The following is a 19,079-nucleotide window of genomic DNA, read 5'->3' as shown; positions in this document are numbered from 1 at the left end:
TCCAACATTCATGGAATTTAAGCCATCTTCATCCTTTAAGGGAACGAGTCCCCCAAAAAGGCTACTTATGCTAGAGAAATTATTTTTGCACAAACACACACCTTGGGACCTATTACAGTTCTACTAAAACTTCCAAAACTCCTGTACAAGGCTCTATAGAAAAGAGCCCTATAACACTGCTAGTCTTATAATGATGACAGAACTTTGGGTACATTAAGCTTCTGGAAAGTGTTAGTTTCTGCTAACAAAAATGACAAAATATTCTATAAAAATAATCTACATTTGTTTTACTCTCCTCTTTTCATTTCTTGAGCTCAAGTCAAAATAAGATCCCCCAAAATACTGTCACTTGCTGTATTTGGAATACTTTTTATCACTGTCTATAATGTCATATCAACCTGCTCTAGACTGAAAAAACAAGTTCATTTACATGAAAGAGTTGCTTGAATTGTGAATTCTCTAGGATACTCGTAGTCCAAATGAAGGCACGGTCCTGTGATGCTTGAAATTCAAATGACTTTTATTCAAATTGAAAACAATACTTAAAACTGCACTTAGAGTCAAAACCCTTTTGTTTATAAAAATTATAAGGTAAGGCAGAAGTATTATTAGGTTAACAAGACCAGATTTGACTTTGGACTTTATCCTTTAAACAAATTGTAGAGAATAGAGAAAAAAAATTATTTACAGAAAACAATATCTACATATGTACTCAGAGGTACAAAGACAAAAGAGACTTAAGTATGTGCTGGCATCTCAGAAGCAGTTCTCAAAGAGCTTAGTTTTATTTCCTTGAATTTTAAGAATGTCTAAGATCCTTCTTCATCCTCGATCTTGGGAGCCAAATAGTACTTTAAATGTCCCATATCAGCAATTTTATACTCTACAACTGAAAGGAAACAGGAACATAGTTAATTACTGAGAAGTATCAAATACACTACCTACAAAACAAGATTCAACAAATTTATTATCTTACCAAGGGGTACATCTGCAGACATACTGAGTGTTACTGTAGGAGACAGTGGAGTGGCTTTTGTAAAGAAGTTCAGGTACCTCAGTGCAAAAGTTAGCTGAACTGGTTCATTCATCTCTATGGCAACCTTAAGAGGAAAACAAAAGATTCATCATATTGAAAAACATCAAGAAAGCTGCAACCCATTTGTTTATAATATACATTAAAAAAAAAAAAAAACCCAAAACCTTTATTGGTTACTCTGGAGGGTGCTATGAAGCTAATTTTGAAGACTGGTAAATAAGGCAAAAAAATAAAGTATTTAGCTTGCCTTTCCTATTTACACTGTATCTCAGGTAGCCAGGTTATGTGATAAGAGAAAGCTTCTTTTTACGGAAATATTTCTAATAAATAAATCAGCTAATAAAGGAATGAAATACATTAATATATTACAATTCTGCAAATCCTACTGACTTATTAGACAAAAAAAAAAATCACAAAAAGATATCAGATACCTCATGCCTCCTACTAGAGGTACACACCACTATCTATAAATATTCTTGTTCTCCAAACCCCAACACAAAAACACCATAAATATCTTCAAACCTCTAGAGCTGTATCTACCAGAAAATACGGGGTTGAGGAACATATTAATTGACATAAGGGACTCAATAGGCAAAATCCAGGCTCTGAGAAACTGGATGACAAATGACTTAGTTTCTTCAACAAATAAAACTGTAATAGAGAGAGGGAAAATGAAATTGAGGAGAGAACCAATGCATTGAAAGAAATTTAAGGAGCATATATCAATGAACTGTAATGTTAAGGACATTATTAAAATCTTGATTCAAAATCTTGATTCAAACAAACTGAAATAACCAAGGAAAACAGGAATGCTGAAAAAGTCCTTAATGTAATTTTCTTAGATGTCATAAAATGTTTATACTGTGTATAAAATATTAAAATATTTATATAAGTGAACTTTTTTCTTTTTTTAAAAATTTCTGGCCACACCACCCAGCTTTCGGGATCTTAGTTCCCTGACTAGGGATTGATCCCTCGCCCTTGTAAGTTAAAGTCTGGCATCCGAACCACTGGACAGCCAGGGACTTCCCTATGGGTGAAGTAACATTTGGGAGAAGAACAAAAATAGAGATTGGCAGGGGAGTGAAATGTAATTTAGGAGAAAAGAATAGCCCCTGGAGTTTTGTTACTTATATTTGCTACTAATATATATATATTTTAAACTCTTTATTTAAAAGTTAATATAAGGATTATATAAGAGATCATAACAGCTAGATTTTCCCCCCAACTAGATCCTCCTATTGAGTTGCTCAATTATTTGGTAAAAACACAGTAAATATCTCTAGAAAGCTAAAGCTAGCCTCCCAATCCTACGTGTGTGTTTGATACACAAACCCATTGTTCTGTAATTTATAAAGGTTGTACTGAATTTACATTCCCTTCTCACAAATTTTAGACGGCATCTATAAGATCACTTGCAGATTTCAAGTGTCTTTCAGTTCTCACAAATTAGTTACCTGGAAATGCAAATTTTGTCTGTTTTTCTTTACAGCTTTCTTTTAATGTTTGTGTCCGCCCCCACCCCCCAATTCATGTTAAAACCAAATTCCCAATATGATGGTACTGGAGGTGGGGCCTTTGGGAGGTGCTTAGGGTTAGGAAGGGAGAGCCCTCATGAATGGAATGTGTCCTTATAAAAGAGACCCCAGAGAACTCCCTTGCCCCTTCCACCAGGTAAGAAGGCTGCTGTCTGTGAACCAAGAAGCAGGAGCTCATCAGACACCCAATCTGCCAGCTTCCACAAATAATAAGCTGTGAATAATACACTTTCGTTGTTTATAAGCCACTCAGTCTATGGTATTTTGTCATAGCAGCCTTAGCAGACTAAGACATAACCTAATATTATTCTTCAAAGTATTTTGTTAACATAAAAACTACTTACAGCTTCCTCCTCTTTATCAACATTACTCGTTTGTGACAACTTAATATTTCCATTTCCAAGTTCTCCACTTGCAGAAAATTTCACTCCATCTTTTGCACAGGAAATTACAACAGCATCTCCAATATGACTGAGATCTCGGCATATACGTGCAAATTCACCAGAAGGCATCTTTACTACACAGCTATACTCTTGTTCCTATCAAACAAAGAAATTTAAAGGTCATGGAAATGAAAGATTTGGCATCCTCACTTTCTGAAGACTCAGCATTTAAACAAGAACTCAGAATTCAAGATTATCAGATTATTTTGAAATATGACTCATTTGTAATTTCTTAACACTTTAGTCCCTCAAAAAATAAATGCAGATATAAATAAGTATGTTACAAGAATAACCATACTGAGAAAACAAATTAGAACTTAAACCTTTAACAGTAAATGCACTATCCAGGGAACAAGAGCCTCCACCTAATCACCCTATAGTAAGGCTGAATCAAGAGCACATTAGGGTACTGCATACAAATGATGTGGCCCAAACAGGTTTGCTTTCCAAAACAAGAGAATATGATGTTAGGCATTTTAAACATCCGAACACCTCTGTTTTGATGTCGAGAAACCTAACCGTAATGAATTTCTGCTGAAATAGCTTTAAAATCGTCTCTCAATAAAAATCATGCACTCTAGGAATAGTAATTTAAAAAGAGATGCAGAGGTTAATGCAAATATTCACTTGGCAGCAATGAATTCAAACCAATGAGTCGTAGAATATCGTAATTTAATAAAATGGCAAATATGTCAGTCTAAATACCCCAGTCTGGAGCATGCATGAGCAAATACATAGAAAAAGTTCTGTTAGGAAGTAGGCTTTAAGTTATTATATTAATATATCTTATGTAACTATCATGACTGTGTACAGTATACTCAATCAGAAACTTTGATACTCACTGGAATTCCAAGTTGTTCAACATCTAAATCCATTAACTTCATTTCATAGTCTGAAACCTTTTCTTGATCTACCAAAAGAAAGCAAATGTTGAAGAAAAACATGTAAGTTTACAACTATGAGGTATATTTTACAATCATCACAAACATCTTAAATTTCTCAGCCTTGGGAAATACTGACACTGTATTTTAATTTCCTTTAGCATAACTCAGTAGAAGGGTGCGACTTACTTGGAGCTTCAAATACTAGTGCCAAGGTGTCGGCGTTATCTTCAGCCCTTAGTGTAATGATGTCTTCATTGCCAGCACATTTTAGTATTTTGGACATGCTAGAACACAGGAGGCAAAGGGTTCAAAATCGACACCATCTTCTCAAGATGGTTAGCTTTCTAACGCAATTAAAACCAGGAGTTACCACTTTTAACCATTAGACCATCTGCCAAATTGGTGAGTGAGGGAAACGCGCTGCAGGGGGATGTGTCAGCCGGCCCAGCCATTTTGGAAAGCAATCTGGCAGTATTTATACTTAAACTAACAAAGCCCACACCCCACCAAGAGCAATTTCACTTCTGGATATAAATAAAAGAACAGTATTTTATAAACTGCAAATCCCTTTGGCGGGTAAATTATTGGGCCGACGATCTTTACAAAACGACCTAATAAACCCATTAAAACACACTACACTTAGTACGGGTAAATATTTCTCACAAGTTTTAAGGTTTAAATGTGTATATGCTAGACAGGTAGTGGTCAAAAGTTGAAAGCTACTGCCCTGGAGAGAACTTTCCTCAATCTAGGATCCTGGGGTGCTCACCGCAACTTTGCGGTTATAAAAGAAATACTCTTGTCCCTAGATAGGGCGACAGAACTAGGACACATTGTAAAGCAGTTGAAGTCAGCCAGGACCAAGGTTTCTCATCCAAAGCCGCCTGCACTTAATGACCAAAGAGCTCTGCAACAGTCTTTCCTGGCACCGCAGAGAAGCCCATCATTTTCCCGCCACCACCCGCTTTGTGACTTTGGCGCGGAAAGAGCCTGTTCGCGCTGCACCCAGCGCGGGCTTTCCAACCGCGCACTCCGCCGGGTCCCGCCCCCGGCACCGCAAGCCAATGGAAAGGCGCAGATGACTCACGCCAGCCAATGAGGGCCCGACTCGGAGGCGCTCCCGCCAAGAGCCAGAGGCAGGGGTGGACTAGGGCCCTGCAGTCCGCCGCTTCGGGGCTCACCTGGTGAGGTTCACGCCCATGGCCAAGTTGCGGTCGCAGCGGTACGTGTCGAAGCCCTCGGAGCGCAGGGTGAGCTGCACCAAGGAGACATGGGACGAGTCCATGCTCTGCAGGTTGACGCCGCTCGAGCTGATGTCCCAGCAGGCCTCGTTGATGAGGTCCTTCAGCGCCTCCAGCACCTTCTTCAAGATGGAGCCCTGGACCAGGCGCGCCTCGAACATGGTGGCGGAGTCGCAACGACACGGCTACAGGCGGAGGGAAGGAGAAACGTGCGGCCGGCTTAGGCTTCAGAGGATGAAAGCGAGCGGAGTAACGCACCCACGAAAGCCTGAGACGCAGGAAGCCCACAACCAGTTCGCTGCGTCTGCAGCCGTTTAATAGTGCCGCGTCTGCGAGCGCGCGCTACGCCCTCGCGCCCCTCGTGCGGACGTCAGCACGCTGCCCCGCCCACTGTCTGGGCGGAGACACTGCACTGCCAATCGTGTCCCGGCTTCGCACGAAGCCCGCTCCACCCCGAGCACCCATTGGAGGATACGGGCGTGGGGGCGGGGCGGGGGCGCTGCGCCTTCTGAGGGCCGGCTGAGAGGCGTCTGGCAGGAGTCCCCGCCATTTTGTCACGTTCCGGAACCGGACGTTAGATAAGCCGGGGCAAGTGTGAAGGTTAGACCTAGCGTGGGGGTTGTTGAGCTGCGACAACCTCCCCCTTGAGGGGTAGGAGATTATAAGCAGTGAAAGTGAGACGCAAATCCAGCCTACTAGGAAGAAGAGCCGCCTGGTAGCCTAGAGTGGAGCTGCTTTAAGAGGTGTACAGTTATAATTTTAAAAAAAGTTGTCTTGGCTGCCACCACCAACTCTTAAACCTGCTCGGCCACATACACTCGTATCATTTACTCTATGCAACTTTATAAGCTTTCTTTTCCTACAAATATACTTTTAAAAAATGAGTTTATACCCTAAACACTTCTGCAAAGTACGTAATGAAGTATGTTTAATTTTATGTCAGGTACATGTTTTCTGTATCAGCGCCTCTTAAAAAGATGGCATAATATCTTACGTATGTAACCTACTTACCAAGGTCTTGTAATTTGGGCAACTCCTTGAAATAGTATTGCTGTATTGAAGAGTATACACATTAAAATTTTGATACATGTTACAAAATTGACTTCTAAAAAAATTGCAATTTACGTTTCAGCCAAGACTATGAGCATGCTCATTTTGCCTAATTTTTCTAACTATAGATAGTAGCAATCTTGTTTTTAAATCTGTACTCCTTTGTGTGGAAATTTCAATTTGCATATTAAAAGATTGGTACAAATTGGACATCTTTCATATGGCTCTTTTTTTTAAAAATTTTATTTATTTTTTTGGGGGGTACACCAAGTTCAATCATCTGTTTTTATATTTCATATAGTTCTTGACTATTGCATGTTTATATTTTTTCTGTTAAACTTCTTATTGATTAAAAGGAGCACTTCATATATTAATCATCTTATTATAAATATCCCCCCTTTGTTTCTTTTTTGCTTTGTTTACAGCATTTCTCTTTAGTTGTTTCTAATATTTTACCTCGGTCTGTAGAATTCTTTAGTTTTTCTACCATATATCTCGGTGTGGATTTAGTTTTATTTATTCTGTTCAGGGAATTTTGTATTCCTCAATTAGAAAATTCATGTATTTCATCAAGTTTAGAATATTGTCAACCATTATGGCTTCAAAAATTGCCTTTCCCTACTCTATTCTTTCCTTCTAGCATTTCTATTAAATTATCTATTTCATTGAATTTAAGATGGCTTCAATTGTAGGATGCCCTATTATTTTATGTAGCACAAGAAAATAAAGTATCAAACTATCATATGATTTATCATTTAGAATTTCTATTTTGTAATTATCAAAAGAACTTTTAGACTTTTAAAAATATTTGTAATACATTTAAACATAATATGCACACACACTATATATATTGGTTAAAGCGCTTGTAGTATTTCTTCACATTGTTTCTTACTCAGTTGCTGATACTGCTGTTTTACCATATATCATACTCTATTGTCAAGGGTGTGGATGATGCAGTATTCTTTTATTTGTTTGGTTGCACCGTATCTTAGTTGCATCAGGCAGGCTCCTTAGTTGTGGTATGCATACTCTTAGTTGCAGCATGCATGTGGGATCTAGTTCCCTGACTAGGTATCAAACCCAGGCCCCTTCCATTGGGAGTCTGGAGTCTTAACCACTGCACCACCAAGGAAGCTTCTTAGGCAGCTTTTTTTTTTTTTTTCCTTCAGCATCCTTAAGAGTGCTACTCTGTCATCTCTGAAATTTCTTCCAAGTCTCTGCTGCCCATTTGTAAATTTTGATACTAGCACTAACTTCCTTTATGTATGATCAACTATTCTTTTGCGTACATCTTTATATCAAAACACAACGGTGTTATTTATTTGTGGGTGTTTTCCTTTCTAGGTCCTTGAGTGTCTCAGTTCCTTTGCAAAATGTGGAATGTATTCATTCCTCCAGTGAGAAACATTTACTTCACTAAAAGCAGTGTATACTCTGCTGCTCCGTTTCTGTGCTTTCTGCTTACATGATAACATTTTGGTTTAATGCCAAATCAAAGGGTTAGTGATGTGAAGGTATTTTAAATGGCAGTTAAACTCCACCAATGGCTTAAGAATGGCTATGACCTGTGGTCAGAGAAGGCCTTTCTGAGGAGGTAGCATTTTACCAGAGAAACTAGCTGTTTGGAGAGTGGGAGAAAGAGTATTCTAGGCTGAAAGAATAACATGTTTTAAAAGGACAGCATACTTAGAAAGTGTTCAGATAGTAATTTGTTTTAAAATTCAAAGCTTTTTTAATAAGTATTTTCCCCCAGTTTTATTGAGATGTAATTGGCATGTAAGAGAGTTCAAAGATGGATGTGTCTGGAACACACTGAACAATGGGGAAAGTGGTGCAAGGTGAGGTTGCAAAGAGAGGCAGGGCTGAGATCTTGTAGCACTTTACAAGCCCTCTATAGGTGAAAAGGTAAGTTATCAAAAGAAGGTCTTTGAGGTACTTCCCTGGTGGTGCAGTGGTTAAGAATCTGCCTGCCAACGTAGGGATGTGGGTTTGATCCCTGGTGGGGGAACTGAGATCACACATGCCGTGGGCAACTAAGCCCGAGGGCTGCAACTTGAGCACCTGTGTACCACAACTACTGAGCCTGTGTGCTCTAAGAGCCCATGTGTCACAACTAGAGAGAAGCCAGCATGCCGCAACTAGAGAAGCCTGCACCACAATGGAAGATCCTATGTGCTGCAACTAAGACCCAATGCAGCCTAATAAATAATTTTTTTTAAAAGGTCTTTGACGTGAGACAATTTCTGTTTAAAAGAGGATTACTTTAACATCTAGTAATGGTGTTATTCCACTCAGTGAGAGAAAGAATGAATTTATGATCAAACAATTCATTAAACTTCTAGGAAAGAATAAAGCTATAGACTCTTCCTAATAACTGTTTACTGAAATAAATTCCAGGCAGATTAAATAATTAAAATTCAAATAAATGTAAACCCAATAAGAAATGGAAAAAATATTTTGGTAAATATTTAAGAGATCTTGCTGTGAGCTTCTAAACATGTAAGGAAAAAAACCCATAAAATATAAGTAATGACTACATAAGTTTTAAAACTTCAGTATGCCTAAAAACTTGTGTTGGTTATCATACTTTGTTTCCGCAACAGAGAACCCAATTCGAACTGAATAAAAGGGCACTTTATGTATCTAAACAAAAGCCAGAAGTCTCTGGCTTCGAGTGCCTAAGGGCCAGTCTTAGTAAATGTATGAAAAAAAAAAAGGTTAGCATATTAATAAGCAAAGAAACATAAAGGGAGATAGAATTTTAAGCTACCAAATTAATAAAAATTGTGTTAACACCCATTTCTTAGGAAGGATATAAGGAAGTGGGCACTTTCATGTCTTGAAGGTGGGAGTAGAAATTGGTATAATTCTTCCAGGGGGAATTTGGAAATGTGTATGAAAAGCCTTGAAATTTTATTTATTCTTAGACACAGAAACTCAATCTATAGGATTTTTTTTTTCCCAAAGAAGTAATCGGAGATACTTACCAAGATGAGGCATGCCTAAGAATGTTTCTTATAGAATTATTAACAATTCCCCTGAAATTGTAAATAATCTTGAGGTCTAACAATATGGTCTTTGTTAGGTAAATTATGGTAAATCTGTAAGATGGAATACTATACAGCTTTTCAAGAGCTGTTCTCAAAGGGCATTTAATATTAAAGAGAAAAGTCAGGTTATGAAACAGTATAAGCAATAGTATCCCAATTTTCTAAAATTATTATATCTGAATGTAAGTGCACAGAAAATAGAATAAAAAGGCAGTAATATGGATATTAACAGTAATTATCTGTGGCTGATGCTACCACAAATGATCTTAACATTTTTCATTATGCTTTTCTGCATTTCCCACAATTTCTTCATCAAACATGTATTGTTGGTCAGAAAATGTCAGTGCACACTGGGACAGAAAAATTATATTTAATATAATTTCTGGCAAATGTCTTTATAAATTTATTTTATTTTATTTATTTATTGGCTGTGTTTGGTCTTCGTTGCTGCACAAGGGCTTTCTCTAATTGCTGAGAGCGGGGGCTGCTCTTCATTGTGGTGTGCAGGCTCCTCATTGTAGTGGCTTCTCTTGTTGTGGAGCACAGGCTCTAGGTGCGTGGGCTTCAGTAGTTGCGGCACACGGGCTCAACAGTTATGGCTCATGGGCTCTAGAGCACAGGCTCGATAGTTGTGGCACATGGGCTTGGTTGCTCTGCGGCATGTGGGATCTTCCCAGAGCAGGGCTTGAACCCGTGTCTTCTGCATTGGCAGGCGGATTCTTAACCACTGTGCCACCTAGGAAGTCCCTAGCAAATGTCTTTACAATGTGATATCATGTATTTTTTTTTTTCCTTAAGAGCATAGGCTCAGTAGTTGTGGCGCACAGGCTTAGTTGCTCTGTGGCATGTGGGATCTTCCTGGAGCAGGGATCGAACCCATGTTCCCTGCAATGGCAGGCGGATTCTCAACCACTGCGCCACCTAGGAAGCCCTGATATCATGTATTAAACTGAGTCTCATTCCTGGCTGCACATTAGACTCACCTGGGGCTGAACAAATCAAAAGAAACAAGCCCTCCACTGGCATTTTTAGAAGCTCCCAGGTAATTCTAATAAATAATTTGGACTGAAAGGTACTGTTCCAGCATGTGTGACCCACTGATGAATATTTATGCATAAAGCCACCTGCACCTCCATAGAGACTATTGGTTTGAAAAAGTAAGACCTATGCTTTGTCAGAGAGAACACTGAAATTATAGTCTAGATGGACTGTCTAATAATCTAATAGGTCTACAAGTTTGTGGGAATGCAGGATTTGCATTTTTGAAACTTTAAGAAGTTAGACAACTTTGTATAGCCCATTCTCAATTCCATTTTGCATGTCATCTCATTAAACTGAATAAGAAGTTTTAGCTATCTGAGAACACTTGTCAAACTAAGAACTAGAAAGGCAACATGAAGGACAAGAAAGAGCAGATCAAATCTGTTTTTGTTTATGGATGACTTTTTTAAAAAATGTATTGTTTAAAGAATTCATTTATTGACAATTCTTCCCCTCTAAGAGAGGAAAAACACTATTAGGGGAACTGAAGAATTTTCTGGTCACTTGTACCAATGCAGTTTTCAAATTATAAAGAAGGTGGGAGATGTTTTTATTATAGAATGATAGTAATTATGGCAATAGCTGCCTACTTATGCTGAGCTTGCAGTCAGCCTGCACATTCCAGAGAACTAAAAGTCTCATGCTAGTTACCTATACTAATCTAAAAATAAGGGAAGGAGTGCAATGAAAATCACTGTATACAGAATGTGTCACAAGCCTGGGAGAAATGACCCTAGAGGAAAGAACTATTATGAGGTATTCTATTAGTATGAGGTATTTCTATTGAAGAGAAAAATCAGGGGTAAAGGAGGAGATATAAGACAATGTAAAAGAACAAAATTCTTCTTTGGGCTGGACGTGGGGGAAGTTTTTTACTTTTAATTTTTTACTACAATTGAGGGAGAGGCTCTAAAGCTGGCTTAAAGACCTGTTAGCATGACTTCTAGAGATCTGAATATCTGACCGCTGTTTGCCATAGTACTGACTTCAGAATTGTACCTGGTCTGAGCCCCATTAGCTTGGGAGGGCTGAGTATGATGGATAAAAGTTTGTTCAGGCCAAACTGTAGGGAGTTATCTACTCTAGTAACTATACTGTGCATTGTAAAACTGATCTGTGTGCAGTGGTTCTCCAGGTAGGCTGGGTTTCAAAGCGAACAGCTGAGCTTCCAGGAGGACTGACGTGACGCTTACTCAGATGTGACCTTTCACAATTATGGTTACTAACACTTCCACCTGTCTTAAAGGATGAACTTGTGGCTCTCTTTGTGTTGACATCCTTCTAGCTCCTTTAGATAATAAACCTTGTTTAATTTACCCAAGAAGTGTTTGGTCTTTAGTTCAGGAGGTGATCACTGACATTAGTCAAAATGGTGGTCACACAGTCTCCAACAGATTAAAAGTTTTAAAATTGCCATCAGCATGTTATTAAAAAAAATAACATTTATTTTTTAAATTGAAAAACAGTTATTTATTTTGGCTTTGCCGGATCTTAGTTACTGCATGTGGTATTTTTGTTGCAGTAGGTGGGATCTTTTAGTTGCAGCATGTGGGCATGCCTGGGAGATCTAGTTCCCCCACCAGGGTTCAAACCCGGGCCCCCTACATTGGAAGCTTGGAGTCTTACCCATCAGGGAAGTCCAATGTTATTTACTTTTACAAAGAAGATTAAAACTAAAGACAAAATAAAGCACAAGAGCAAAGCATTCTCTAAATAAATTATGGCCTGAAGGGAGTGGTCTGCTTCTCCAAAAAAACCAAGTATTTGTGCAATGTTGTTAATAGGGAACAAAGCATACCCTGAATACAATGTTCCTGCACACCTATTTTACTGTTACTTTGAGGCAGTGTTATAGGCACTTGAGAATTCTACTTTTATAGAAATCAAGAAAATATAACACCCTTTCCCCAAACCTCACAGCTCAGGTCAAAATTGCTAACAGATTTGCAACTCCTATGTGTGCAAATTTCTCTCCTTGTTAAATTACAATATGCTTAAGGGAAGGGGCCCCATTTTATATTTGTTTTACATCACTTACGAGGCGGTGAGCCACTGCCAAGCTTGTACAGATTAAATGAGATACATTAAAGAGATTACATAGTTCAGTGCCGAGCACATAATTAACGCTCAATAAATAGTAGAAGATAACTTGGCAAAGCACCGCAGACTGAAGATTGGCTTTCACTTCCTTTTCACGTAATCTCCTTTTATAACAAGCGTCTACTTAACCTGTGTGAGGGAAGAGCCCTGGCTGTTGAGGACAAGAAGCCGAGCGCAGCATTCCCCTAGGCCAGCGGGAGCCTCTGGGCTGTAGCCTATCACCCCCAGCAACCTGTTACCTCTAAGACGCGGGGCTCAGTGCCCGAGCTCCCATTGGCTAGGCTCCCCCAGAAAAGCACACTTTTCCCCGCCCCCTCATGCTGCTATCCAATGCACGCCTCTCCACTCCGCTCGCCTGTCCCGCCCCCGCCCCGCCTCCCTGACGGGTTCGCGCCATTGGTGGATCTCCGGGGCCGTGTTGGCGGCGGTGCGCGTGCGCGCTGGCTCCGGGGTCCTGTCGAGAGAAGGAGCTAGCGGGCCTGGGTTGGAGGAGGCTGGCCGCGCTCCGCCCGGGTGAAAGGGCGGCGGCTGCACCGGGAGGGGCCAAGCTGCAGGGCTGGCGGCCGGGTTGCGGTGGGGCCAGCGAGCCGCTGAGACGCTGCGCGCTGCTGAGGCGACGCGGGGCTGGCCGAGCAGAGTCCGCGTGCGTCCGCTCTGAGCTGCCGACCCCGGCGGCTCTGCACCTCGGCCGCGGCGGCGAAGCGCCGGTGTCCCCGGCATGACGGAGCTCAGGCAGAGGGTGGCCCGCGAGCCGGACGCACCGCCCGAGGAAAAGGTAGCGGGGCGCCGGGTGGGCGCGGCCGGCCGCGGCTTTTCCCGGAGGTTCGGGGAGCGGGGGGCGCGCGCAGGGGGCTCGTCTCGCCCTCTGACTCCCGCCTGGTTGCCGCGGAGGGTCTTCGGTGCGGGGCCCCGCGGCACTCGCGGCAGGGCTCAGCAGGTCGGGTCCCGGGACGCGGCTCTGGGCCCAGGTGGGGTGGGGCCCCGGGGCGCGGGAAGGAACGCGGGGGGCTGCGCATGTCCGCCTGCCTTGCAGGGCTGGTAGGGGGTCCCACGCCAGTCTCCCTCCCGAGGCCTTCCTGGGTGTGGAGCCGTCGCGGTCCCGCAAAGACTCCTCTGAACATGACGCTCATTAGCCTCTCGCGGCTCCTTTAAAATGTTATTTGGGGGGTGAAGGTGTATCAAGACAAGGCAATGGGATTTGCCTATTAGGAGAGTTCAATCTGATGGCTTTAAGCAGAGAGTCTCTCAGCTCATGCAGTCAGCAGGTGTTGGAAGGTATATTCCCCAAAGATGGGCTTGTTTCCTGCTTCATATGTGGGCGTTGATGGGGGAGAGGAGGAGGGTAGAGCAGAGGCCATCTTGGCGGGGACGTAGCTGGGTGGGGGGTGAGGAATGAGGGGAGTAGACTTACTAGGCTGAAGTGAAAGGTTTGTGTAGGGGAGCTGAGGAAGGTGAGGAGTGGTGATGTTCCTGTGGACGTTGAATGACAGCATAAACTTGGTAGTAAGTCGAGCCTGGGGGTAGCGGTGGTCAGGAGCAGTGTATTTGGTAAATTGATCCGACAGTGATGTATAGCCTGGACTGAGGGAGCCTGGACCAGAATGAAAGAGACTGGTTAACTCGCGGGTTGCCAGCCTGTGACCTGCAGCTGTTTTCTTCGGTCCCTATATTGCTTTAAAAACCAGACTATTTCTCCCAACAATCTGACTGTGTGGCCTGTTTTGGATCATTGGTAGATCTGCCACCACATTCCCACCTAATTAACGTTTGGCTGGAACTGAGGAACAGCTGTTCCCACCAATCCCTGTTGCCCTACACCAGGCCCACAGCACCCATCTATGTAGCTTTCCGTTTTTGATAACTGGAGGAAAGGAACATTAGGGAGATATCAGGAAGGAAGAAAGCACGAGATTTGGTGTCAGGGTGTCAACAGCAGTCATACTAGAAGGAATGTTTTGGCTGAAAGATAATGGGAGTTTTAAACAATTTTGTTGGTTATGACAGTGGATCATCCAAGGAGAACTCGCCATAGTGATTTTTAGAATATGTTTTGGAGAAAATTTAGGGCTTGGGTGCAAGTTTAGGAGTCGCTTACAGAAACAAGGTACTTTGAAGTTTCTAATCTTCCCATTAAATACCCTAGCTGGGCCTGGAAGAGCTCTGTTGCCACCCTGCATATGCCTGTTCGAGAGTTTCCAGATGTTTGGAGGCTGTGTAGCCCTGTTTAAGGGTGAGAGATCAGACTTGATGCTAATGGGACTTTGTGGTTTTAGAAGGTGTGAGAAGACGTAGGAAGAAAGAAGACATGATACCTAGTGGGCTGTATTTTTGAAAAGCTATTTGTAATAATTAGACTGACTTAGTGGCAAATCCATATACCCCAAAACGATGATGTTATGAGATGAAACAAAGTTTCTACCCTCCCCACCCAACCAGTTGGATCCATCTCCCAGACAAAAAGGCCAGTTGATTCTTAAGTACTTTCCCATCCCCTGTTGTAGGTAGGGGGGATATGAGGAACTATCCAGCTAAAGGTACCTTAATTTTTTACAACTGCATTTAAATTGCTTCTGTGATGACAGAATGCCTGGGGCTTTGAGGTTCACTAAGTGCTTGTTGCTCCACAAACACATCACCTACTTGCATTATGTTAAAAGCCTGATGTAGTCCATTAGCTTAGAACAAGGCTCCATTGCTCAATATTTCTAAATTATCATTCATGGGATTTTTAATAATAATGATACATTTTAAGAACTGTGAAATGCTTTATATGTCTTTGATGAATGTACATAAAGTTTTCAAATTAGATTTATTTCATAGTTTGAGAAACTTCCATGATTCTGTCTTTGCTGATATTCTTGGGTTAAAATTTAAGAAAATTAGAAATAATAAAACAAGCATATCTTTTTAGGGAAATGGTGAAATGGGAACTTTCTTATTTCATAGTAGAAGAATTCAGAAAACAGTATCAGGTCAATTCATGAAAAGAACTGGAACAAACTTGAAAGATTAAAAAATGTTACAGTTGCTTAACTTGTGGCAGAATGTCTTGTAAATAGGCAGACAATCTTTCAGAATAATCTGGGGAATGTGTTTATTATAAAAGTCGGAAGGTATTTTGTTATATTTAGCATCCTAGAATGGAATTGTCAAAGCCAATTGCTAATAAAGGAAATGTTTTCCTCTGGGAGCTGTGCTTATAATTTTAAAGTCCCAAAGCACAGTATTGTTGCCAAACTAAGAAACTTGGAATTTAAGCTTGGGAAATGGTCTTTCTCCCTCCAATCCATGTTTTTCAAGCAGAGCTTAGGAAAGAAAAGAATGAAATGTGGGCCAAAAGATTAGCATCTTAAAATTTATGATTCGGTTGGCAGTTCAGGAGACTTTGTTTTGGAGGTTAGAATGAAGGTTCTGGGGTTTTCTGCTGTACTTAGATGCTGGAGTGCTATTTAAACTAGAGCTTTACTCATTTCAAGTCTTTCTTTCCAGATCAATGAAACCAGTATAGAGAGGAAATGAAGACATCATTTAGAAAAGGGAGCTTAAATTTTAACTGAAGATTGATGGTCTTAAGAGCAGGGACTTAAGAGTCAGCTAGATATATCTTGAGCCTGGACTCCGCCACTTACCAGCTGTGTAGCTTTGATCAAATCACTTAACTTGTATAAAAGCCTCAGCTTGTCCATCTCTAAAACCAGGGTGATAAAAAGGGGCATGTGCTTCAGAGGATATTCATGTAGATTAAATGAGTATGCATGATACATATGCAGAACAGGAATTGTCACATTGTAAATAATATGTTAGCTATTGTAGTTTCTGGTTGAAATATAGTTTTATAGGAGAAAACCCTATGATATTCAACTTTCACTCTTGGAAGATGATTAAATCTTCAAGTTATAAGTGTTTAGTCTTTTCCTATTTATCACCTTTTAAAATGTTATAGACAGAGCTTGGCCTTCTGTGACCATCTTTTTAGTTCATTTTCTTACTGAATTTTTCAGTGTTTAGAATCACAGTCAGACTTTAGCTGTAGAAGGAACATTGCTGCATCCAGTTGTCTTCCCTTCATAGCATATTTTAGAACAGTGGTGAATAATTAAACATGGTTTTCTGATATACTTTAAGAGTGAATTACTGAAATAATAAAATCTTATTTTCAGAGCTATGATCACTTCAGATGTAGGAGAAATGCTTTATTCTTCAAAGCTTTTTTTTACATTGAGAAAAAATGTGGGTATTGAAAAACCAGCAAACCTTAACTATGGCTCCCAGACTTAAATAGGAAGAGAAGATGACAGATTGATTTGTCATATAATCCAGTATTTTCAGTTGCTTCTTTATGTTGATCAAATTTTTATTTTAAAAACTCACTTTCCAATGTATGACTACTTAAAATTAGCTTTTTGAATTATTTTGTGTTTCAGTAAATTTATATATTTCATTAGCATTTAACATTTTTTTAAAATATTAAATTGCTCTCATCAGATGTTAGAACTAGAAGGGATTTTAGGGTGTTGTTATTTTATAGCAGAGGATGCCAGTAGCCCAGAGAGTTTGTTACTTGCTCAAGGTCACACAGCTGGTAAGATGCAGAGTGGTTAATAATATGAAGGTTTTCTGATTCCTTTTTACTCATTATGTTGCATAATGTTGCCTTCTAGGATACGGAGTTGATTTACAGATTTAAAAGCTTCTGCATTGATTGACTTTGATTTAAAAAAAAAATGCCCACATATCACCTATTTTTCTTTATGTGGCTACAAAATCAGAAAAGCAGCAAAATCTTTCAAAATGTCAAATATACACACGTGCACACGTGTGTGTGCACGTGTGTATATATGAGTGAATGTTGAGAATCTTAGAAAACTTTTTTTTGGTAGGAAAAATTGATTAGGTCCGGTTTTCCTGGTTATTGGAAAAGTTGTGATTTATGTATTTTAAGCCCTGCCCTGGGAGCAGCCACTCAGGAATCCTTGAAAGGAACTCCCAGCATGGTGTCGGTTCCTCACCCTGAGCTGCACGTGAGGCTCCTGGGAATAAATGCTTTCCGGTTGATGGCTCTTGGTACTAGAACTGTTTGTTCTAGCAATGATCAGTCATTCAGTATTTAACACATTTTCTCTTTAGAACATTCGGTGAATCCAAGGTCTGCTTTATACAGTCTCAGTAGCTCTGAGGGAGGGCTGGTGTCTGTGCTCATCAGAAAAATGTCCAGGATTTTATATCAATTTTGGCTCCAAATAATCTATTCTTTCTCCACTGATTTCAAGAAATCATATAATTTTGAATGCATCTGGGAAACTCTTGAAATAACTCTTCTAACTAATTTCACAGTGCAAATAATCACCCTTTAAACTGTTTGAAAAAAATGTGCGTCACTTTCTGCTTTGTGCCTCTGCTGGCTATTCTAGGATCCGCACAGGTGGAGTGTACCGAGCTGGGCAGCGCTGCGCAGGGCCCGCGGAGTAACTGCCGCACGCAGCTTCTCAGCCTGCTCCCTGTGCTGGCGGTGATACAGCACAGCCTTTCACTTGCACACTGCCTCTGGTTTGGAAAGGAGACTACTGACGACTCATTTTCCCAGGCTCTCCTTGGACGAATACTGATTTGTCCCGGGGTTGGGCTGAGTTCCTGCCTTCCCAGCCTCGCGCGCAGTGGTTGCGGGTGGGGGCAGCGGTGTGGCGCCAGCTCGGCCTGCCAGCCCCCGATCTTTGTTCTTGTGCTGTTTGCCTCAGCAGCGGGGATGGCATAGGGCCCACTCAGTTGAGTGACCTTTTATTTTTTATTTTATTTTTTTGAGTGACCTTTTAAAAAAAGTTAAATTCTATTTCGACTAGGCAGTGTGTGCGGTTCCGAATGTGAAAGGTGCAGAGTGCGCACTGTGGACGTCGCCTTCCTGCCTGCCCCTCAGCAGCCCACCCCCTCGGGGAGCTCCTGAGCACCTGCTGCTGCTGCGCCAGGCCCTGAAGTGTCCTTTGGATTTGTTGTCTTTAGCTGCAGCTCTTTTGTATTAGAGTCACCACAGGGCCAGCCTGGGGCTTCTCTGTGAAGACTTTGCTGCGTTTTTCAAAGAGCCCTTGAGACCTGAGATGTAATGGCAACATTCTCTGCTCTTGGGTCTCTGACGGTGAGAGGATAGCTGTCACTGACCTGGATCCCTCAGTGGTGACTCTCAGAGCCTTGTCCCCACAGTTTGTGTCCTGCTAGTCCTGTGGTTTCAGTTATCTGCAGGAAATTCCTAGGTGTACCTGTCCCTCAGTCAACACAAACTTACTTTGTCTCAAATCTGACTTTTCTCGTTTTACATGTTGACCTTCCTCCTCCTGTCGGCTCTGCTCCAGCTTGAAATCATTAATCTCTGTGTCTCTGCTCCCTTATCCAGTCCAGGTCCCAGGTTCTCATCAGATAATACCTGGATTCCTTATCTGTTGCTTTTGTGTATTTCAGATAGTTCAGGATTGATGCCTGAACTGTTGTAAACCCTTCTGATTGAGCTCCCTCCCTTCAGGTTTGCTCTCAGCCCCTTCTAGTCCACCTGACCTTTCTTCGAACAGCTCTGAAACTACGCCATGAGTTACAGAAGGGAAAAAAAAAAATTCTGGCCCCTTTTTCAGATCTCTCGTATTTGGGCCTTTATGGCCTGTCTCTTAACCAGCCCTTCTTCCTGCTTGGAGCCTCTGTGACATGGATCTTGGC

General features: G+C 41.2%; 2 protein-coding genes across 5 annotated transcripts in view; one reads left to right on the top strand and one right to left on the bottom strand.

Moving 5' to 3' along the window:
• Positions 1 to 502: 502 nt before the first annotated feature.
• PCNA (proliferating cell nuclear antigen) lies at positions 503 to 5,508 on the bottom strand. The gene is made up of 6 exons (XM_057703749.1): positions 5,083 to 5,508; positions 4,088 to 4,185; positions 3,860 to 3,927; positions 2,919 to 3,113; positions 977 to 1,100; positions 503 to 889 (listed from the first exon to the last, which is right to left on the bottom strand). The coding sequence occupies exons 1-6, from the start codon at positions 5,301 to 5,303 to the stop codon at positions 810 to 812; spliced, it is 786 nt and encodes a 261-aa protein (XP_057559732.1). The 5' UTR covers positions 5,304 to 5,508; the 3' UTR covers positions 503 to 809.
• A 7,339-nt stretch (positions 5,509 to 12,847) lies between these two features.
• Positions 12,848 to 19,079, top strand: part of CDS2 (CDP-diacylglycerol synthase 2) — a 58,051-nt gene continuing 51,819 nt past the window's right edge. For all 4 annotated transcript variants that reach the window (XM_057701951.1, XM_057701955.1, XM_057701952.1 and 1 more), the window contains exon 1: positions 12,848 to 13,158. In XM_057701951.1, the coding sequence (XP_057557934.1) occupies positions 13,102 to 13,158 (57 nt within the window). In that variant the 5' untranslated portion in view covers positions 12,848 to 13,101. The remainder of the gene's footprint in view (positions 13,159 to 19,079) is intronic.

The sequence above is a fragment of the Hippopotamus amphibius genome, chromosome 12, assembly GCF_030028045.1.
Source record: "Hippopotamus amphibius kiboko isolate mHipAmp2 chromosome 12, mHipAmp2.hap2, whole genome shotgun sequence".
Taxonomy (NCBI): domain Eukaryota; kingdom Metazoa; phylum Chordata; class Mammalia; order Artiodactyla; family Hippopotamidae; genus Hippopotamus; species Hippopotamus amphibius.
The sequence above is the reverse complement of the archived record's forward strand: the minus strand, read 5'-3'. Positions and strand labels throughout refer to the sequence as shown.